The sequence below is a fragment of the Ovis canadensis genome, chromosome 18 (assembly GCF_042477335.2).
Source record: "Ovis canadensis isolate MfBH-ARS-UI-01 breed Bighorn chromosome 18, ARS-UI_OviCan_v2, whole genome shotgun sequence".
NCBI lineage: Eukaryota > Metazoa > Chordata > Mammalia > Artiodactyla > Bovidae > Ovis > Ovis canadensis.
This window is the reverse complement of record NC_091262.1, coordinates 59,111,922-59,135,566: the sequence shown is the minus strand read 5'-3', so window position 1 is coordinate 59,135,566 and position 23,645 is coordinate 59,111,922. Positions and strand designations below refer to the sequence as shown.

Below are 23,645 nucleotides of genomic sequence, written 5' to 3'. Positions count from 1 at the left end.
AACTACAGTCAGAGCAAGTTTTGAAACCAGAGTTTTAGTTTGTGATTTATTAATTATGCCATACTAGCTACAGTTTAAATATCTGGCTATTAAATTCCTTAAGCCAAAGAAATGTGGATCTCTCAACAAAGATGAATAAAAACTACCATGTGAAGGTGGTGAACATTTATTTACCAGTCTGCACGTACCGAAGACTTAATACTCTAAATTTGAGGTAAAAAAGACAGGAGGCGATTATTTTCCAAAAGCATTGGTTTTATTTATACAGATAGAGTCCTAACCATGTCAGTGGCAGCAAGAGTGGGAGAAGTTCCTTTTTCAATCGAGGGGCCCCCAAAATGTTGGTCTGTTGTTACCAAACACACAGGCAAGTGGCGTCACGGATTTGGTAAACTAACTACAGTGTCTAGTCTCTCTCTGCTAGAGCAACAAGGTGAGCGTCAATCTCTGCTTCTGTAAGAATCCTGGAAGGCAAAGGGAAAAAAACCCCTCAACTATTTACTTTTTGAAAACCTTTTATTATGCAAAATAAACACCACACACACACAAAAGTAGGATAGCAACGACCTCTTGTGTACCTATCACCCAATTTGATAGGTTGATACCCACCTGATTCCTGATTTAGGAAGATGCCCTGGAGGAGGGTTGCACAGACACAACTGAAGTGACTTTGTATGCATGCAAGTTATGCTTATTATTTAAATACTATCTAGCTATTATTTATATATATAAGTATATATATATATTCTATTTATTATTTAAATACTATCAATTTATAAATGATACAAGAGTTTTCTGAAGACATAGGCTCTTTGGTTTCTTATTTAACTAGTAGATGAAAATAAAGACTTGAAAGGTTATAGAAGGGTCTCAGAATAGAACACAAGAACTGGAGGTCCTTTAGAGAAATTGCTCCTGCTGGAATTTTACTGCTTTAAGAAAAAAAAAAGAAAGGGGAAAAAAAAAAAAGGCAACCTTTTCCTCCAGGGGATAAAGGGAATTCAATTATGTTTTTTTAAAAAGTTCCATAAATTTTTTTCAAATCTTTCAAGTTTATATCACTTATCCAAAGGCAACAAAAAGGACAAACTAGAAAAATGTATTAATGAAGCTCTGAAAGGTCTGGTTAAGCTTAGTTTACTACTTTTGTTCCCCAGCCCTAACCTTGACATGTGTTTTAAAAATTCTGACCTAAGAGTAAATACACGTAACAGTTAACGTGCCTTCTAGTAGGTTCTCTGCATCTGTGATTTAACAGAAACATTCTCTATTCACAAGAGTATCCAGGTTCATGGTAAAAGTAAACCACCTCACAGATTTGCTGGGAGGATTAAGTGAGCTGATAACATGTTAAGCACCCAGTACAGATTTGACTCATGGAAGCTCTGAGTAAGAACAGACAAGCATCCAGTCCAGCATCAGATATTCAATTAGCTGTATGCAAAATCTGGGGGTTTCAAAGATACCCAGATAGGGTCTGATGTACATCAGTATTTCATATTGTTCTTCAAAGCTTCATTTAAATAACCACTAAATAATCAAAGCTCCATCTGAAAACTACTAGTTTGGAGCTGAATTTCTATTGGCTTTAAGCTAAAAAAAGAAAAACACTTATACTTACTTTACTCCTTATATAAAGGAGGTTATTATACATCACCTGTGGTATTAGGTATAAAATAAATAAAGTGAGAAAAAAAGCAGTTATGTCTTTTAAGGAGACATCCAATAAGTTTTAAAACAGACCTCTCAGGACCTCGCTGGTGGTCCAGTGGTTAAGAATCCACCTTGCAATGCAAGGGGACACAGGTCCAATCCCTGATGGGGAACTAAATCCCACAGGCTGCGGAGCAATTACGCCTGTGAGCCGCAACTACCAAGCCTGTGAGCTCCGGAGCCCACACACAACCAGAGTGTGCAACAAGGATGCTGCGTGCTGCAACCAAGATCCGACGCAGTTAAACAAATAGTAAAATAAACGACAATAACAACAAAACCAGATCTCTCAGGTGCTGGGGAAAAAACCCAACTCTCATTCAAAAAAGTGTTTTTTCTTCAAGTTATAGGACAAATGAACCAACACACCTCTGTCTCTCTACACTAGAATTTATCACTTGGCAAACTTCCTTAAGTACCTAGCCAACAATAAATATATCTCACCTGAATTTAGGATTTTCGACTGTAACTACTCCAACTTCTATTTCTGAAGGTTTGAAATCAATTGATAGAACAGTAGACAGGCATGTAATCGCAGTCTGAAAAAAAGTATCAATATTTAAAATAATATAGAATTTTTCAGAGATTCCAAGATTTTTCTCATCCTAATCTTATTCAACTCATGAATTAACCACAAGCTATTCATTTTTTAGGTGGTAGTTCAACAGCCACACAGATTGCTTAATTCTAAGATGCTGCCTGCCTATAACAAACTTGTTTATACCAAGTTGAGCTATAAGTGAAAGGCGTCTCACAAGAAAAATAGGGTGATTAAGACAAAACAGTCTGTTTACCTGATGATCACTACATGCCAGACAATATACTCAGCACTTGGAGTGAGACTCGGAGAGGATAAAGATGAATACAGTCTTCTTTTAAGGAATTTACAGTGATAACACTTTTAAGAATGTTTTAAGTGGCTTTGTACGTGATGTGATTAATTCACATAACTATAAATTGCAATTAAAAAAAAGAACCTTAAGAGACATTTAAACAGTACCTCCCACATAAGAATGAGATTCACATTTCCTGTTAGTATATGATAATACTGCCAACCATACATAAAACTATTAGATGATAATTTTTCCTTTCTTGTTTATCAGAATCATGTTAGTCTTCAGAATTGCTGTATCCCAGACCTTCTTTTCAACAATTCACTAAAATTTTGTTTTTAACTTCTTGGCAATAAATAAGAAGCTTCTTTAGTCTAAGGTTACTAAGTACTTGTATAAGAATTTTGGCTTGTCCTGTCAATTTAAAACTTTCCAATCATAACCAACAATCCCCTCAAGAATACTGCTTAATGCTGACTCTAGGCATTTCAGTTATAATTTCTCTGTCAAGTCCTCCTGTGAGCATACTATTTTACTATGAAGATATCTGCTTCCCTGAAAACTTGGTGTGTGACTGCTTTTCTTTTAGGGCCATAAGAGCAATATTACTGACTCAACTTTCTCACTTCTGCTTCCAGTTAGCTTAAGTCTAATTTGAATCACAGCCATGCAGGTTTTCAGCCTGGTCCTGACTTGATTCTCAGTTATATTTTCCCATTTTATGTGTTTTGCTGAAAGCAGTCTAAAATACAGTAAGAGACAGAATAGATGAATAAAGCAGTCCTCACTGTTCCCATGTGACACCAATTTTACTATTAACCTGACAAACTTGGATATCATGAATATCCCAGGAATAGCTTATAAAGACTGTCAATTATGCAACGATCTTCATTATTCTATATAGCATTAAAAAAAAGGTCAGCTCCTTTCAGTTAACTTACTTCCACTGTCTGTTCAAAGGTCCAGTCAAATTTCTTCTTTACTTTTTTTTCAAGGAAGCTGGTTGACTCAGTTTGTTTAACTCCTGCTGCAGTTGCTTTAAACCCACAGTAGTAACCTGCAGGATCACACTTATACACCTGAGGGCCTTGCTCTTCATCTATACCAATTAAAATCATACCTAAACAGAAAGAAAGACCCTCATTAAATATCTTAAACTTTCATACAACCAGATTTCGTCTCTCTTGGTGTTGTCACGTATCTGTTAATAATTACTCTGGCTATTTTAGGATATATACATATATATAATTCCTGAGAACAGGTTTTTTAATGTGACAGTAAGTGCTCAGTAAATGTGGAAATTAAATGATGTTATATAGAAAAGGCAACTGATGAAAGCAAATAAAATCAAGTTAGCCGATTTCATAATTCTTTAAAAAAAATTTTTTTTAATGTTTTGCTTTAAGAAAACTAGTAACAAAACATAGTTTATCACCACAGATAAATTAGGTAATAAATCTCCACTTTGCAAAAGGTTTTATCACAGATTTTTAAAAGGTCTGAATGATCAGAAATATAACATATAATTTTCTAATCCCTGCTATTACCTAAAGCATGTTCCTCTGAACCCCAGCCCCTCAAGATGTTAACTGGTCAGATATATTTGGAAAATAGACTTTTCACATATTATTTTTAGAAAATATACAAAAGCATATTAAGTGTCCTAAAATCTTCTGCTGTAAGCTGATCTACTTTACCTCAGTAGTTCTTAAATTTATTTGCTCACAGAATACTTTTTTATTTTAAATTTAGGAACTACCTATTAAGGTTCCAGAGAACTGAAAGTGTATGGAACTCACCTTGGGAATGCTAGCACTAAGTGAAATAAACCTAGGGACTAGTTCCTCACCTCTATCTGTAATGCCCCTCTTTGTTACTGTTGATATATATTCCTGTACTAGTCAGTATAAACCAAATTCTAAATTCTGTACACATAACGTATTATAAATGTTATTATAATGACATACAATTAAGATAAACACCACTGCCAAACTTCTCTCTACTCAGCAGAACAGGTAACAAAGTATTTAAAGAAGGGCTTAACCCCATCTGAACCTTTTTAATATAGTGTCTTATGTTATCCATAACATTTCTTTACATTTTATACTTGACATACAATAGAAAGTACCAGGGACACCACAAAAGAGATACCCACTTACTGCCTGGGGGGTGGAGGGGTGGTTAGTTAACACTTCCTTACTCCAGATGAGCAGGGTTTAACACATGATAAGGAACAGAAGGGCAATCAAGGCAAAAGAAACACACACAAAGGGACACAAAAGGTCAGGATACACCCAGGACAAAATACATGGACAAAAAGATCCATGTATTACAGTAGCTTCAGGAGAAAGAAATGCAGCACAAGAAAGAAGCAACTTGGGAATAAACTGTAAGGGACCCTGCATATCATATTAACAACAAAACAACAAAATGCTAGGATGACAACTCAGGTAGCAATATGGAACAGTCTAGGAAAGAGTAAGAAGGGAGAAAGGTGGTAAAATAGGTGGCAAAGGCAAGAGACGATGGAAAAGTGACACAGGAGGCGGAAGGGCCAGGTATTCTGCAGTAAAGCTGGACAGTCTGACTAAACAGAAGGCCAGGGAAGGTGAGGTGGGGGGAGGAAAAAAGTTGAGGATGAGAGTAGGAAAACAGCAATGATTTCGAGTTTGAAGTATCTGTGGGACATGAAGGAAGAGACTGGCATACAGATGAGACAGTAAAGCCAAGCCAAGAAAGCGGATGAGATTACCCAGACCAAACAAAGAGGACAGAAGGACCAAGGAGAGAAATCCGATGAACAACATTTAAGGGACCAGTAGACAAGGATAAACTAAGGAAAGTAAGGAGGCGGAGGAGAAGAGTATCATTGTAGAAATCAAGGGAGACTTTTAAAAGTAATAGGTCAATCATTACACTGACTGCTTTAATTCTCATAAATAAATGACATGCTGTCTGAAACAGTCATGTTGAATTTTCCAGGCTAACTTATTCCATTAAGTTTAAATCAATAAATCTTATTTCTCTCCCAATAAAAATTTACTTGTTTTTTAAAAGAAGAAATTTATTCTTCTTTATATGACTATGAAGTATATAAAATATAAAGTATATGAATCACAGGCCTATGTGTGTGAGCCTGAATCTTTAGGGTGGTCAAAAGAAACAACTACAATGTTAAGATGCCTAATTTAGGCATTTTCACTGAACTAGTAATCTGGAGTTGCAGTGGAATCTCCACTACAAAAGCCTAATTGTGTCTCATGTTTAAACGTAGTGCCTAAAAGACTGCTGTGAAACCTATCCTTCCAACACCCATTTATTATAAAGAGTTTTCTCACCCTTCATAATTTTCCAAACCACATGTTCAAAACCCAAGTCTTACTGAAATAACTTTCTTAATGTATGTTCTCTAAAAAAAAATCTGAATTCACTAATTACTTGGGAGACTTCTTTGCATACTTACAACAACCAAGAGGCCTCATTTCAGCATTCTGTGTGTAGACCTGAGAAATATCAGCGATTCTTTTACACAGCATGTCCACGGGAATTTCGTAACCATACTTGTATTTCCAATTAGCTGCCTCATAGCGTGCCCTCTGTACCTGGGATCTACTGTCAGCTTAGAGCATAAGAAACAGAGGTTTATTTCATTAGAAGGAAAGAATGAACCTGAAAGCCAGGTAACTGTCCCAACATATGCATGCATCTCATTATGACTTAAGGAAACCAGAAGTGGTCCACAATGGTTTTTTCTCCCACCAACATACAGTGAATGACTCAGCAATAAGTATGTGACAAAAAAGTAAAAAAATGTAAAAGACGAAGTCCTATACATAGCTCTGCTCTTTTTGCTGAACTCTTCATTAGCCATCACAATAATTTCTAAAAGTGTCTAATCATCTCCCAAAGAACAAGGTATAAGGAGAATGAATAAGGTTTCTCTCCACCTTTCTGTAGGCTTGAATGTTCCCTTGATTTCAGAAAACAGAAACCCAAAGTTATTTTCACAACTGTCACCCACTTCTAACCAGTGTCACTATCACCAGGTTTGAGATATACTGACTTATGTCCTCTTAAATTTTAACCATATCATAGATGAAATAAATTAATAAACCATTTCATAGATGAAATCAATCATTTTTGAGAGGGCCTTTGCTCAGTTTCCCTGACAGCAGCATAGATATCTAATTCTATTAAACTTATGGTTTCAAAAACGCACACAATACTCTGAAGACTGATACTAGCCTTGGAAGATTGCAAATCAGATATGCATGGAAGCCTTTTAAAATTAGAAATAATGTGAAGAAAATAACAAATCTAAGTAAGTATCAAGCCAGTCACCTGTCATTCCTGTCATCACACAGCCAATGTTTTCAGTTATCTTGAATAAGTGAGTCACTGTGCTGGAATCCAGTAATTTGTCCTAAAGAACAAACCAAGATAATTTAAAAAAAAAACAAAAAACAACACAGGTCTTTGTGTAGTGATAAAAAAAAATTATGGAATTATAACAATGAACTATAAATGTCTTCTGTTCATTTTACAGTTAAAACCAAAAAAAAAAATGGAGGTGTGGGCACTACCCTATTTTCCTTTTTAAGATGATATGTTTTCCGTGGGCAAGAACTTTAGCTCACCAAAGTGTGTTCTGAGGTGCCTGAAGACAAAAGACCTAGGAATGCCATTGTGCTTATAAAAATAACATCAACATATACAGATAATAATATATCCTTGTACAAACTCATGAGACATTCTTACACTGCATTCTGCAACAAGTACCTATCTGGGCAGTACTACTTACAGGTACTTTCTTCTGTGTGACAATCACTGCACAGTCTTTCCCTCTGACAGCTACTGATGTAAGGCCACCCTGGTTAATAGCCTTAAAAGCATATTCTGGAAAATAGAACAGTTTTTTAAAAACGTAAAATAAATGATCATAGATCCATGCAACTGAGTAATAAAGTTATTAAAAATAAACAGCTTGATTAACATGGAATGCCATCAAAGATACACAAAATCAAAATGATAATAATAAACCATGATTAAACCAACTGTATTTCTTTTCATTTTGATCATTTTCATCAGGAGCACAACACCAAATTTCCAATAAACAATTTTTATCATATCATATCTTTATCAATTGTTTTATCATTTAAAAAATCTTTTATAGCCATTATTCCTACCACATTTGGTTTTCCTGGGTCAACTTTAGATGCTCTACATTTTCTCAAGATTTACTATTTCTGTTAACTTTTGGTCAATAACTAATTGGTTGTATGCAGCTTTAATTGCTGTTAGATTACTCTGTCTTTTTTACCCTCTCTACCAAGTTGAAAATTTCTGGATCATGTTTTTTGCAACTTGCACGTTACCTACACTATTGGATTCTTTAGTTTATCTATAACAAACTACAGCTTGTGCACTTCTCTAGTTGCTGTCAAACCACTCCCACTTTAAAACAGCTGATCAAAGTGATTTATAAAAACTAACTACTTTGCTACCACGTGGTTTAGCTGAGACTGCCTGTGGAGAGCAGAATTACAGATGAGACTATCCCTTTCAATGTTATTTATTTCTGTAATATTTAAACGTAATAAAAACATATTTTGTAATCAGGAAAACTGCAACAAAATTTAATATATGCTCACTGTAGAAAATACAGAGGAAATATAGAAGAAAAAAAATCACTACTCCAGTTGTTATTTACATCTGACACATAATAAGTGCTTTCAAAATTCTGTCAAGTATTACTCTGCACACCAGGTCTGAGGCCTGGTCTCATTTGGTTCAAAAAGCCACTGGTGATGAGGCTCATCTAAGGAAGATATTACCTATGACACCAAAGAATTTCCTTTAATAGGAGCTGTGATAAAAATCCTTTATCAAATTATAACAACTTGTTTTTACCGTCTCATTATACCACAAATAATTTCTAAAATATGTTTCATAATGCTTCTCAGTTCTGTTTCTCATATGGTCAATAAAGTCTGTACCAGATCAATCCTCCAGAAAAACTATAAACTCTAGCCAAAACAATAACTGCCCAAAGATACCAGAGAGAGGCCCAAAGTACACAGATTCCAGAGAGGGAGAGTTAGTGCCTGAAGAAGGGAATGGAGTGGGGTCAACCTCCCTTTTTCGTGACTTATAGCTTGCCTGCAGGCCCCAGTCTGGGCTAAACATCCACAGAAAATTCAGTCCTTCTGACCTGTAGAGCTAGAGAAAAGCTTGGGGGTGTAATCACAGCTGCTGAAGAATGAGGGAGAAGAAAGGAGAGAGGGAGAGCCTCAGTGTCTTTATTGCCCAAATCTCTGGCTGATTCCATAACCACACATAACAAAAGACAGACTCCAAGCATCTTAGCCGGGATAAAAGAATTAAGGTTAGATTTAAGCTGCCATCAATTAACTGCCTGCTAGAAGGAGGAACATAACAAAATCCAGTCTTTACAACCCAACATTTACAAATGCCCAGGATATAATCCAGAATTGCTCAACATACTAAAAAAGAAAACAAACAAAACATAGTTAAATGTGATCTACTTATAGGAGACCAACCCTGAGATGATCCAGATGTTGTATTAGCAGGCAAAGTTATTAAAACTATGTTCAGTGACATAATAAAAATATTCAAGATGAAGTAAGAAATCTCAGGAAAGTACAAAAGAACCAAGTAGAAATTACAAAACTAAAAAATACATTTAAAATTTTAAAATTCACCAAATGGACTTAACTGCAGAATGGAGATAATATAGCAAGGAGTATGAAAAATGAATCAAAGTACACTTTTTGTTTTTTGCCTTGCTACATGACAATGTGGGGTCCAGTTCCTGGACTAGGTATAGAATCCATGCCCCTGCAGTGGAAGCACAGAGTCCTAACCGGTGGTCCACCAGGGAATTCCCTATCCAATTTTAAACAAGAGAAAACAGGTTTAAAAACACAAGTCTGCAGATTAATATCAACAGGTATAAGTGTGTTTAACTGGAGAGGAAAGAATGAGACCCAAAACAGAAACAAACAAAAATTTGAGAAATAATGGTTAAAATGTTCCAAATTTGGCAGAAGACATAAAATTCCATATTGAAGATCCAGCAAACTCCAAGCAGGATAAATAAAAAGAAACCTGACTCATTACAGTCAAATTCCTGAAAATCAAAAGCAGAGAAAACTTTGAGAACAGAGAAAAGGAACAGATTATATACAAGAGAACAATGATTTAAATTCCATGGATTTCACCTGAAGATAGTGGAACATCCTTAAATTGTGGAAAGAAAAACCATCAATTCAGAATTCTATTTTCAACAAAAACATCCTTCAAGAATGAAAGTAAAACAGACACTTTCAGATCTGCAACAAAAATGCTAAAAGAAGTTCTCTGGGCTGAAGGAAAATAGTACCAAGAGAAAACTCCAATCTTTAGAAATGAGAAACATAAAAAAATGGTAAATATCTGGATAAATATAAAAGACTTATTTTATTCTCTTTAATTCTTTAAAAATACATAACAAAAATTATAACATTTATGGAGTTTGTAAAATATGGAGATGTATTACTTATAGAAGGAAAGGGAGTAAGTTGACTTACAATGTTTCAAGGCTTGTACATTTTGTGTGAAATGATAAACATTAACTCTAAGAAAGATGGGAAGAAGTTAAGCATATATATTGTAATCCTCAGAACAAGACTAAAAAATGCTAAGATGCAGCCAAAAGGCTAATAGATTAAAATGAAATCCCCAAAACTGTTCAAATAATCAAAAAGAAGGCAAGGGAGGAGGTAATGAGGAAAAAACAAGCAAACAAAACAGAGACAAACAGAAATAAATAAAATGATGTTAAAATCTAACCATGTCAAAAAGAGAGAAATCTAACCATGTTAACAATTACATTAAATGTTAATAGATGAAATACTCCAATGAAAAGCATAAACTGTCAGAACGGATAAAAAAGCAAGACTCAAAATATATGCTGACAACCGGAGACACACTTTACAAAATGGATGAAAAAAGTCGATTAGCCTGGGATGGAGTGGGCACACAGGGGAAATGGATGGTATTGCAAAGTGCTAGAAACCCTATATTTTGGAAATTTTTTAAATTTGAAAATTTCAAACCATATTTCTAAATAACCCATAGGTCCAAGAAGTAATCACAAAGGAAACTTTAAAATATTTTGAACTGAATAGTAATGGTAAAATATAACAAAACTTGCAGGTTGCAGCTCAAAGTGTTCAGAAGGAATTTTAGCACTATGGTGGATGGATCCCAAGGTGGCCTCTCTCAACAATACCTGCCTCCTGCTGTTCACATCTCTGTGTAATCCCCTCTCCTGAGTATGGGCAAAATCTCTAACTCCCTTCTAACTGAATACGTCAAAGGTGATGGGATGGCATCTTCCTGATTACATTAAATAAGACTATCTTGCTAGCAGACTCACTCTAGACCGTCTTCCTGCTGGACTGGTAAGTGGCTCCAAGGCAAGAACCACTGGTGGCCTCTGGTGAAGTCAGTCAGTCAGAAAGTGGCTAGGGCCCCCAATTCTACACTGCAAACCTAAGTTTCTACTTTAAGAAGCTAGAAAAAGGCAAAATAAAACCAAATTAGAAAAAAAGAAATAATAAAGATCAGAAATCAATGAAATAGACATAAAAGAGGACATGAGCAAAGTCAAAAATTGACTGTTTGAACTAATTCCTAGAACCTGCAAACATTACCATGTATAGCTTCTTTCCCCAAAAAACACTCTCTGTACACGTGATTAAGTAAGTTAATCTTGAGATGGGGAGATTATTCTGGTGGTCTCTAAATGCATTCCTATGTATCCTTATTAAGAGAGACAGATGGAAATTTTACACACAGAGAGAAGAAGGTGCTATGAAGGAGGAGCAGAGAGATATGCAAATGCTGGTCTTGAAGATAAGAGGGATGCAGCAGGAGCCACAAGCCAAGAAATCCTGGTAGCCTCTCGAAGTGGACAAGACAAGGGAAGCATTTTTCCCTAGAGCCTCCAGAGACAGAATGGCCCTGCCTGACACTCTGATCTTGGTCCAATGATACAGATTTTAGACTTTTGGCTTCCACAACTGTGACAGAATAAATTTCTGTTGTTTTAAGCAACCAGGTTTGTACTAATTTGTTATAGCAACCACAGGAAACTAATAAAAACCTCTAGCCATACTAACTAGGAAATGAGAGCATACAAATGACCAGTTAGTTATCAGTAATAAAATGATTATCACTATAGATACTACAGAGATAAATATTAGGAACAACCTTTTCTATACAGATGTATATCTGGGTCTAATAACTGGGTCACTATCCTTGATCTCACTTAATTTCAGTACATTTTCAATTGCCAGCTGTTACTACCTGATTGTTCAGAACACAACTTTGGCCTAAAAAATATTCTGTCTATGGGTGTTTTTGTTTAGTTACTAAGTCGTGTCTGACTCTTTTGCAGCCCCATGGACTGTAGCCTGCCAGACTCCTCTGTTCATGATATTTCCCAGGCAAGAATACTGGAGTGGGTTGCCATTTTCTTCTCCAGGGGATCATCCCAACCCAGGGATTGAACCAGCATCTCCTGTACTGGGAGGCAGATTCTTTATCACTGAGCCATGTGGGAAGCCTGTCTATGGATATGGAAGGCTATTAGTTTGCAATTTTACCATCTCTCCTCTTACAATGTACTTTTTGCTTCTTCAAGTCCTCTCTAGACTGCCCTATCACTCTTATTTCCACCTAGCTAAAAAAACCTAAAGCCTGTCCTTCCCCCTCAGGTGTCCTCCATTTCCCATGGATACTTTCTCTGATTGTCCTAGAAGGGATTCTTAAACACTTTCTCTAAATTTCCATAGCATTTCCCATTTCACTAGAAATTTTAACATTTTCAACTGTGTTACTTCCCCCTCCACCACCAGACTGCATAGTCAAAGTAGGAACCAAGGAGCAAATTACATTTGCAACCAGTAGACACTAAGTCAAAGGTTGGCCATGGAACCAATCCAGCTTACTCAAATTGGTTTAGAATACACAGTTTCCTAGGAAAATTTTAATTAACTAAAAGTTGGATAAAATAAAAGCAGGATTATTTTTTCTTAGAAAACAATTCTGGTATCATTTGACCCTCACAGCAACTGTCCAGCAGAGCATAAATCATTTAGGGCTGACATGTGTTCTGCAGTTTTTCACAGTTCCCATCACTCTTCCTCCTGGCTCACCAGCTGGTTTCACTCATGTGCATTACTTACCTGTTCTGCTTAAATAATGCAAAACATAAAAAGCCACAAAGGAAAAGAGCTATGGCTCTCACCACATATTAAAATTTGCTCCCACAAAATATAAAGAAAGTTTTTACGTATAAAAAATGTTTCTCAACAGAGAATGTGCCTATGAATTAGCAAAGATCCACTAAAGGGGTCCTAGTCCTCTCTTCCTGTCTATATAGACTACTGCTGTCCAACAGAACTTTCTGTGATGAAGGCACTGTTCTATATTTGCATGATCCAATATAATAGGCAATAGCCACGTGTGACTACTGAGCACCTGAAATATGGCTAGTGCATCTGAGAAACTGAATTTTTAAAGTTCTTAGTTAAGAATATCATTCCTGGACTTGCCTGGTGGTCTAGTAGTTGAGACTCCACACTTCTACAATAGGGGGCTCAGGGTCGATCCCTGGCTAGGACACTAGGATCCCATGAGATGTGGGCCCCCCCAAACAATTCCTGCTATTTATCTCCTACTTTTCTGTCTCCTTCACTGCTTCCATCTCTCCAGCTGGCTCCTTAAATACTGGTATCCCCAAGGATTCTATCACTTCTCCCTATCACTGGGTGATTTTCCTATATAATCACTACTACCTGTCATTTTTAGCTCTGAACTTCTATTTGTAAATGCTCATTTCTCCCATAGGCATGGCTGAGATTAAACAACTCTTGGGCTTCCCAGGTGGTGCAGTGGTGAAGAATTCGCCCTGCCAATGCAGGAGACTCGGGTATGATCTCTGGGTCGGGAAGATCCCCTGGAGAAGGACGTGGCAACCCACTTCAGTATTCTTGCCTGGGAAATGTCATGGTCAGAGGAGCCTGGTGGGCTGCAGTCCATGGGGTCACAAAGACTCGGACTGAGCATGCACGCAGTTATCTCTGCAAACCTGCTTCTTATATTTATCTCAGATTACCAACCACTCAAGTTTTCAAGCTGCAAACCTGGGTATCATTCTTGACTCTTCACTTTCCTCTTATGAGAGAAATGTCCACTCTTGTATCTAGGATTTGCTTTAAAATATTCCAGCAGAGAGGGCTAAGTGTTTGAGATTGACAAATGACAACTGAGATTGACAAATGCGGACAGTCATTAAAGCTGGGTTATGAATACAAGTGTCACTGTACTATTCTACCTACTTTTGTTTGTATGGATTACTGGAATAACCCTCTCCAAAATGGTCTTCCTGTCATCTGTCCCTTTCTATTCTTAACTCTAATTCTATAACCCAACTCTTCTGCTATCTTACTTAATAATCTTGTTTTTAACGATTTTTACTGGATATGTCCAAAATCCATGGGACAAAGTCCAAACTGTAGCATGACATCCAAATCTTTTCAAAATTTTGCTACAATCTTTTTCCAATTGTCACTGTCTGCTCCAGCTACACCTGACTAACCAATACACAGGTCTCCCTAAGTTTCCTTATCTAATCTTCATGTAAATCAATTTATCTCCTCTAAGGAAACATTCCTGGCTCTCTCTGTCAGTGTCACTTCCTAAACCCTTCTCTGTACCAATATTTTGGTACTTACCATGTGGCATTACAGTGTAATTTTCAGTAAGATTTTGTGTAAATGAATCCCCATTATAACACTACCACCAGCATAAAATAAGCTATAAAGACACACGCTGTACAGCACAGGGAATATAGCCAATATTTCATAACAACTATAAACAGGGTGTAACATTTAAAGGTTGTGAATTACTATGTTGCACACTTGAAACTTATATAATATTGTACATCAACTATACTACAATAAAAAAAAAACACCACCATAAAATATATTATAGTAATTTCTATAAAAATGGAAACTGTCGAGTAAAAAATTTAGAGACAGTAATTAAAAAGAAACACTGGTAGGGTAAAAGTAGTATCACCGTTTACAGCAGAGGAGAGCATGAAGGCCAATTAAAAAACAGAAGTTTATAGGCAGTATTTAAAAGGTATATTTAGTTTTGAGTCAGAATTCAAATGTCAAAAACAGTAATTAAACACTTTATTTCCATCACTAAAAATTTTGCTTTTTGGATGAATTTCAGAAACTTACAAAACTAGCAAACACTGTTATGCTGATCTCAGTAATCTGTTTTTGAATGTCCAAGATTATGCAAGAAAAGAACTGATAGCCCATTTCTTATTTTTTAAATAGGAAAAATTATAATGGATTATAGTTCATCTCAAGTCCTCAATTTCTTCATCTTTAATTTAAATACATAATTAGTTACCAGTATATATGTGTGTGTGTATATATATTAGGTTGAACCACATGAAAGAGCTAGTTTTACAGGTAAAAAGCAGTCAAACACCAGCAGGTTCAGAGGGCTCAATCTAACAACAAACCATTAAGTTAGAATGAAAACTGCATCCTTGATTATAAATAAAATAGTTAATAAACAGTTGTCTGTATATAGAGACCTCTTTCCACAGTAATCTCTCTTATACACTTTGCTTCCTCACCTACAATTTTCCCCAACACTTTCCAACTTTTCCAGGACTGAGTTGTATAACATTAGGAAAAAACAAGGGCTAAATATAAAAGGTACTGTGACAAAATGTTCAGGACAAGCACACAATGCCCGACAGCGGCTCACAATAGGAGCTGCTGGTGCGATGCTAGCAACAGCAGAAATGCACATCCCATTTATGGGCACTCACTGCGAAGCATCTACAGGTGACTCTGAAATTCTGATAATTAACGGAATGTAAGCCAAGATTTTTCACCCATAATTTTGTCTAAAACACTGTACTGAGATGGAAACTAAATTTTTGGTGGCGATCATGATGTAGTATATTGCACACACAAACTTATATAATGTTATAAGCCAATGTTACTGCAATAAAAAACAAATCTAAACTTAAATTTCAAAAAAGAATGCAGCCTCCTTGTGATTTTCAGCCTGTGTGACCCTAAGCCTACCAGACTTCTAACTTACAAAACTGGGAGAAAATAAATAGATGTTGTCTAAAAACAAACAAAAACCTGTGCTGAATTTCGGAAAATATTTTTCCCCATATTAACACTGGCTGGAAAAATATGGCTCCTACATTCTTTGAAGTTTGCTTATCAAAAAAATAAGAGGTGTTCTACTGGGACAAGGCAGGTATTCTGCATGATATGTCAACATCCAATTTGAATGCTGTACAACTAGAATCTTATCGCTAAAGACTTTTTTTGAAACTGCCATTCTGTCTTTCCCTAACCTTTAAACTTAAGCAGGAAGTGCTTCTCACTTCACAGTGCCTCCTAATATTATATTCCTCAAAATGGTGATTTTTCAAGCAGGTGGGGTCATTAAAAATATTGGTGGTGTGTGTGTGGGGAGGAGCGTGTGTATGTGGGAGGGCAGATATAAGGTTGAAAACATAGCAGAGTTTGATCCCATGGCTTTTTTGTATACTTTTAAGATGTGGAAAATTCTGAAAGAGATGGGCATACCAGACCACCTGACCTGCCTCTTGAGAAACCTATATGCAGGTCAGGAAGCAACAGTTAGAACTGGACGTGGAACAACAGACTGGTTCCAAATAGGAAAAGGAGTACGTCAAGGCTGGATATTGTCACCCTGCTTATTTAACTTCTATGAAGAGTACATCATGAGAAACACTGGGCTGGAAGAAGCACAAGCTGGAATCAAGATTGCCGGGAGAAATATCAATAACCTCAGATATGCAGATGACACCACCCTTACGGCAGAAAATGAAGAACTAGAGTCTCTTGATGAAAGTGAAAGAGGAGAGTGAAAAAGTCGGCTTAAAGCTCAACATTTGGAAAACTAAGATCATGGCATCTGGTCCCATCACTTCATGGCAAATAGATGGGGAAACAGTGGAAACAGTGAGAGACTTTATTTTTCTGGGCTTCAAAATCATTGCAGATGGTGATTGTAGCCATGAAATTAAAAGACGCTTGGAAGGAAAGTTATGACCAACCTATACAGCATATCAAAAAGCAGAGACATTACTTTGTCAACAAAGGTCTGTTTAGTCAAGGTTACGGTTTTTCCAGTGGTCATGTATGGATGTGAGAGTTGGACTATAAAGAAAGCTGAGTGCTGAAGAATTGATGCTTTTGAACTGTGGTGTTGGAGAAGACTCTTGAAGAGTCCCTTGGACTACAAGGAGATCCAACCAGTCCATCCTAAAGGAGATCAGTCCTGGGTGTTCATTCAGTTCAGTTGCTCAGTCATGTCCGACTCTTTGCGACCCCATGAATCGCAGCATGCCAGGCCTCCCTGTCCATCACCAATTCCCGGAGTTCACTCAGATTCACGTCCATCGAGTCAGTGATGCCATCCAGCCATCTCATCCTCTGTTGTCCCCTTCTCCTCCTGTCACCAATCCCTCCCAGCATCAGAGTCTTTTCCAATGAGTCAACTCTTCGCATGAGGTGGCCAAAGTACTGGAGTTTCAGCTTTAGCATCATTCCCTCCAAAGAAATCCTAGGAAAATCCAATACTTTGGCCACCTGATGCAAAGAGCTGACTCACTGGAAAAGACCCTGATGTTGGGAAAGATTGAGGGCAGGAGGAGAATGGGACAACAGAGGATGAGATGGTTGGATGGCATCACTGACTTAAGGGACATGGGTTTGGGTGGACTCCGGGAGTTGGTGATGGACCAGTAGCTCTGGCATGCTGTGGTTCATGGGGTCGCAGAGAGTCGGACACGACTGAGTGACTAAACTGAAATGAAGTGAATATGTATGTATTTATGAATATATATATACATATACATAAATATGTATGTATGTATACATGTATACATTTAATTTCAAATCAGATCCAAGGACGGCATGAGAAGTGTGGGTTGAGAAACACTACTTTGAAACAAGAATTCTTATGATTATTGTTACTTTTTGGCTGCGCTGAGTCTGGGTTGTGGCACGTGGGCTCTTCTATCTTCGCTGTGCACACAGGCTCTTTTAGTTGAGGCATGTAGACTCTTAGTTGCGGCATGTGGGATGTAGTTCCTTGACCAGGGATTGAACCCAGGCCCCCAGCATTGAAAGCATGGAGTCTAAGCTATTGAATCACCAGGAAAGTCCCCAAAACAAGAATTTTTTTTAAAAAACATTAAATGAGGCAAACAGTAAGTAAGTAAGTGCATTTACTTGTGAAACTCCTAAGGTGAAAAAATTTCCATTTTTATCAGCCATGGGGGTGAGGGATTTTAACAGCATTCCTCACAGAAACATTTACTGACTGTTTATTAATACTATGTGACAGACACTAAGTGCTTTACATCTATAGGTAAATGGGATATATTTTACATATGCAGTATATGTAAAATTCTATACTTCCTCTAGTTGGTGTAGAGTTAGGACTCCCCAGGAATCCTGGCTTCAATTCACACTTTCACTTTCTAGATTAGAAAACCATCCTCTCCAGTTTGTCTCTACCAGTCCATTTCTTTCCTGTTTCTATTCAGCATGCTCCCTTCTCAGGAACAACCAGGCAGCGCTCACTTCACCTGGGAGGCAAATTCAAGTGACTGCTTCCATCTCCCTTGCCAGACATATTCAGCAAAAAGGCAGAAGACAGGGGCTCTAAAGTAGCCAGGCTTATGGACCTATTTCCCCACTGATAACATATGAAATTCCTGAAGTTGGATTTCAAAGCCAAATACTCTTTATATAGCTCTACAGTTTACACACACACACACACCCCACCTTGAACACATTAAGAGAAAATTTTCAACAATTATTAAAGTGTACAGGTAAAAATAAAAAATTTCCCTACTCCTTGAGAACAAACACCATCAACAGTTTGTTTATAATTATAATTAAGATTATAACTTTAAATTTATATCTGTATTTTTCTAAACGTATCAACTTTAGACCACATTTATTTTTTGAATCCCAACTATAGAAGATGAGGAACATCTTTAATCCTTTCCACTCCCTTGTCATCTCCCTATTTTTCCACTGTCAGCCATTAACAATTTGCACTCTGTCTTACATGTTTTGTCTTGGGCAGATTCTAAAGTTTAGAAACTAACAAACAATATTCATAACATTGTGACAATGTATGTATATTTCATTAGAGAATCAAGCATGGATGGACCATAAAAGAAACAGTCCATGTCTGCAGAGCTACTATCTAACAGACCACACACACACACACAAAGGCCAAAGAATCAAACAAAAAATAACATTTACTGAGAACTTAATACTGTGCTAAGCACTATACATATATTACTTTATTTAATCCTCAAAACCAACACAAAAGGGAGGAATTATTAGGCCAACTATGATAACAGAAACTAAGGCTACAGTTGTATCACTTGCCCAGGTGAGGACTATCTATGAAGCAGAGCAGGAATTTTTATCTAGTTATGGCTCCAGGGCCTGAACTCTTCACCACTATACTGCTTAATCATACTATTCTTTCACTTTCCCTTTCCTGCTGCTGCTAAGTCACTAAGTCATGTCCGACTGTGTGCAACCCCATAGACAGCAGCCCACCAGGCCCCCCGCCCGGGATTCTCCAGGCAAGAATACTGGAGTGGGTTGCCATTTCCTTCTCCAATGCATGAAAGTGAAAAGTGAAAGTGAAAGTGAAGTCGCTCAGTGTCTGACTCTTAGCGACCCCATGGACTGCAGCCTACCAGGCTCCTCTGTCCCCGGGATTTTCCAGGCAAGAGTACTGGAGTGGGGTGCCATTGCCTTCTCCGTTCCCTTTCCTAGCAATGCCTAATCAGTGCTGCCCTGAGTTGCAGAGGGAGTTAGCTACAAAGACAAAGCTTAGGGAGTTAGCTAATAACAGACAAAGCTTAAAGTTATTCTGTCTAGATATTTAACCTGTTCTGAAATGCATGCTCTATTCTAAGTCTTTTTAAACTATTAAAATGACACTATATTCAGCCTTTCAACTCACCAAACCTGGGAAGCATTAAAGCCTATTGCTGGACTTTAAAATACAATATACAAAAGTCTAGTTTAAGTTACTTTCCCTGTTGGCATATTAAAAACCATGAAATAGAACATTCAAAGCACAGCCAATACATAAATCTTTAAAACTAAGGAATGAAAATTTTAAAACGAAACTTCCTTGAAGATACAGTTATTATGTCTGTTTCATCTTAGATCGTATTTTTCAACTGGGAATGAGTTAGAAGGGTTAGCAAATTACCCTATATGATGTTGCTTCTTGCTACATTATGTCCAGTATGTAGCCATAAAGTAGGCTGGTTTCATTCCAAGTTACCTTTATTTCTAACATTTACACTGTGAAGAGAACCTCCTTTATAGGCCAACTCCCTCCTTATGATTTCCAAGCACAGAAGATCACTGACCTCACCAAGGCACTGGGGTGCTAAATTCACTCAAAAAGAAAACCATCACCGGCCAGTTGTAAACCAGTTTCTCCTAATACTGACTTCTCCAATCACAGCCTAAACCCTGATACCTTTTTGATCCACCAAAATGTACTGCTATACTGAATAACTAACTACTTCAGGGTTTATCTCCAGTGAAGCTGTTCTTCAAGAAACAGCTAGTTCACTATACTTCACCTACAGTTCAGAACCAACTTTTAAATTACAGTAGCACCCAATCAGACGTGGGTTAAGGCAGGATGTTAGTTTCAAGAGCAGCTCTAGAGCTCACGGCCACTCATCCCGTCTACCAGTTTTTCACAGATGTCCTGAACTCCAGTAATTTGTTATTTGGCACTTTTTATCCATTTGTTTTACGTATGTCACTGCCTTTAAGCCGCGAGCGTCAATATAAGTGAGGGTGTGACATCTTTGCGTCCCCTAGGACCAGCACAACGTCTGACACACAGAGGTTCTGAAAGTCTACGTGTAATTAACCACAGGACCAGGAAGTCTATACTGCAAAGGAAAACGAAGAGGAAACGTTTTCACTAGATGGTTAAGTAATCAATTACCCTTTAGATGGCTACAGACGTTGGGCCCATTCAGGCTTAACAGCCCTACCTTCCTGTAACTCTTTATAGTGACCAGGCAATGCGGCCGCTTGCCCAGGAAAGCCCGAGACCTTCCGCCTTCAGGCTCCCATCCCAGCCTGCGGATAGCAGCGGGAACATCAAGGGACCTCCACATGGACTCGGCCCTCTTCCAGTCCCAGCTCCGGCCACGCTTCAGCCCGGGACTGAACGCCGGCCGCGTCTTCCTGCTGCAGGCCGTACCATGACAGAGCAATTCGAGTGGACCAAAGGCAAACGCGATTCACTCACCTACTTGGTAGAGCCGTCCCTCGGGAGAAAAAATGGTAATGTGCCGGTCAAAACCAGCGCTGGAACCTCGGGACATGGTGCACCACTATTCCAAGCACAATCTCGAGCCCCGTAGCTCCCGCACCAGGCATACAAGCCCCTCCGGAAGTTGCTACGACTGTTTCCGGGGCATCGGCGGGCTTCTTCCGCTCTTGCGCACCGAAGTTAAGACCCTAGCGCGGAGAGAGCTCCAAGGCCCCGCCTCTGGTGGGGGTGGGGAAGAGCGGGTTCTTCGACTTGAGCTTGCGCCAGCCCCACGTGTGGGCGGCTTGAAGATTGCAGGTGAGGTTCGGCTTGTGGCGGTTTAGAGCTTTCATCTGGAGAATGAATAGACTGTAGCAAGAGCAAAAAAGTCTTCCGGGGCCTCGAGTAGTGGCCTCTCTGAGTGATCGCGTATTGAAGTCTCCCGTTAGTTTGGGTACCTGTATATCTAGCTTGGATGTGGCTTGCTGGCGTTCTTAATCTGTTTACCCCCTGGCTTCCTTCCTTCCTTCTTTCAACTGGAGTATAGTTGCTTTTACATTGCTGTGTCAGTTTCGCTGTACCGCAAAGTCAATTAGCCACACGTATACATATATCCCCTCCTTCTTGGATTTCCTTCCCATTTAGGTCACCACAGAGCACCAGGTAGACCTTGCCTGTGCCGTACAGTAGGGACTCATTAGTTTATCTACTTTATACACAGTGAAAAAAAGACTCTTTGCGACCCCATGGACTGCAGCCTACCACGCTCCTCAGTCCATGGAATTTTCCAGGCAAGAATACTGGAGTGGGTTGCCATTTCCTTCTCCAGGGGATCTTCCCAACCCAGGGATTGAACCCAGGTCTCCCGCATTGCACGCTTTACCATCTGAGCCACCAGGGAAGCAATATACACAGTAGTAGTGTATATATGTCAGTGCCAGTCTTAATTCATCCCACTCCCCTCCCTCACCCTTTGGTATCCATAGCTTAGTTCTCTATGTCTGTGTCTCAGGTTCTGCTTAACAAGATCATCTTTACCATTTTCCTATTTCCACATAAATGGCTTTAATATACAATATTCGTTTTCCTCTTTCTGACTTCATGCTGACAGTCTCTAGGTTCATCCACGTTTCTGCACATGACAAGTTTCTATCCAACCACTGTCTTTCCTGCTATGAGAGGGAGAAATAAATGGATCGCAGCTGCTCTGGCAATGAAAGTGAAGTTGTTCAGTCATGTCCAACTCTTTGCAACCCCAGACTGTAGCCTACGAGACTTCTCCATCCATGGGATTTTCCAGGCAAGAGTACTGGAGTGGGTTGCCATTTCCTTCTCCAGGGGATCTTCCTGACCCAGGGTTTGAACCCAGGTCTCCTGCTGTGCAGGCAGATGTTTTATCCTCTGAGCCACCAGGGAAGCCCTGGCAGTAGCCAGTTAATTTTAGGTACAGAAGGGAGAGGGTGTTGCTAGCCACTCCAGAGCAGAATTTTATTCTGGCCAGGTAAGGTCTTCCTTTGGCCAGGAGCTCTGGACAGTTTTGTCTTAAAAGTGGAACTGAAGTTGAAATATACATGTAATAGGGCTTCCTGATGGCTCAGTTGGTATAAAGAACCTGCCTGCAATGCAGGAGACCTAGGTACAGATCCCTGGGTCTCGAAGATCCTCTGGAGAAGGGAATGGCTACCCACTCCAGTATTCTTGCCTGGAGAATTCCATGGACAGAGGAGCCTAGTGGGCTATAGTCCACAGAATTACAAAGAATCGGACACAACTGAGCGGTTAACAATAGGCAATATAGGTGTAAGAAAGGAATCAGTAGCCTTGATTGATAATGAACAAGAACTGAAGGGACAAGGCTCAAAGCAGGCTTGTGGTAGATGAAGTAATGAGAATAATTTCCAAAGAGGCAAGTTAGCTCTGGGAGAACAGCAAGTGACTTTTGAAACTGTAAAATGTGCCTGTTTTGACCTACCCCAAGACACACACTTCTATTTAGTGACTGTAAAATGCAAACCAGATGTTAAACTAGTGTAGCTGGCCAAACAGCTTGTGTACCAGGAAAGCCAGGTATAACAAGAGTCTGGCACTTCAATACCAGTTGCAAGTAATATTGAAGGAGGAATTCTTACCTCTTTAATGTATTTTCTCTTAAACTCACTTTCTATTTAAAAGAAAAAAATTTTAAGAGCCTCCTAAGGAGTTTCTTAAGGAAGTTCTAATTTTTCAAGAGTATTTAAAAAAAAAATAAACTTCTATTTCACTACTGAAAAAGAAAATCCAAAACTGAAACTCAATTAAGAAAATACTAAGTGCAGACATCATTTCTGGCACACAGGGTACTTTCCGGCTCCCTCTGATTCCCAAGTGCCCTGATGAAAGGTGTTCCGAGGTTTAGGTCCCTATCCGTGGGACCAACTCCTCTTGACACAGTACTTTTTTTTCTTAGACTCTGAGCAAGCCCCTTAGACTGTAACTTCAAAAGTTCACCTGAATAGTCAGATAAAATGACTTCTCTGTAAGGCTGCTTGGAGGGTGAACTCACTCAACAACCCCCTCTATGATGATATTTCCTCAAAACTAGGTCTCTGGCTGTATCACTCTCTAGTGCTGAGTCTTCTCTAATCG

At 38.4% G+C, this 23,645-nt stretch overlaps 1 protein-coding gene across 1 annotated transcript; it reads right to left on the bottom strand.

Moving 5' to 3' along the window:
* Positions 1–237: 237 nt before the first annotated feature.
* On the bottom strand, positions 238–22,357 carry PSMA6 (proteasome 20S subunit alpha 6). The gene is made up of 7 exons (XM_069558749.1): positions 21,018–22,357; positions 7,348–7,442; positions 6,888–6,969; positions 6,010–6,165; positions 3,488–3,666; positions 2,158–2,252; positions 238–464 (listed from the first exon to the last, which is right to left on the bottom strand). Exons 1-7 carry the CDS (start codon positions 21,091–21,093, stop codon positions 407–409), a joined length of 741 nt encoding a protein of 246 aa, XP_069414850.1. The 5' UTR covers positions 21,094–22,357; the 3' UTR covers positions 238–406.
* Between the last annotated feature and the right edge of the window lie 1,288 nt (positions 22,358–23,645).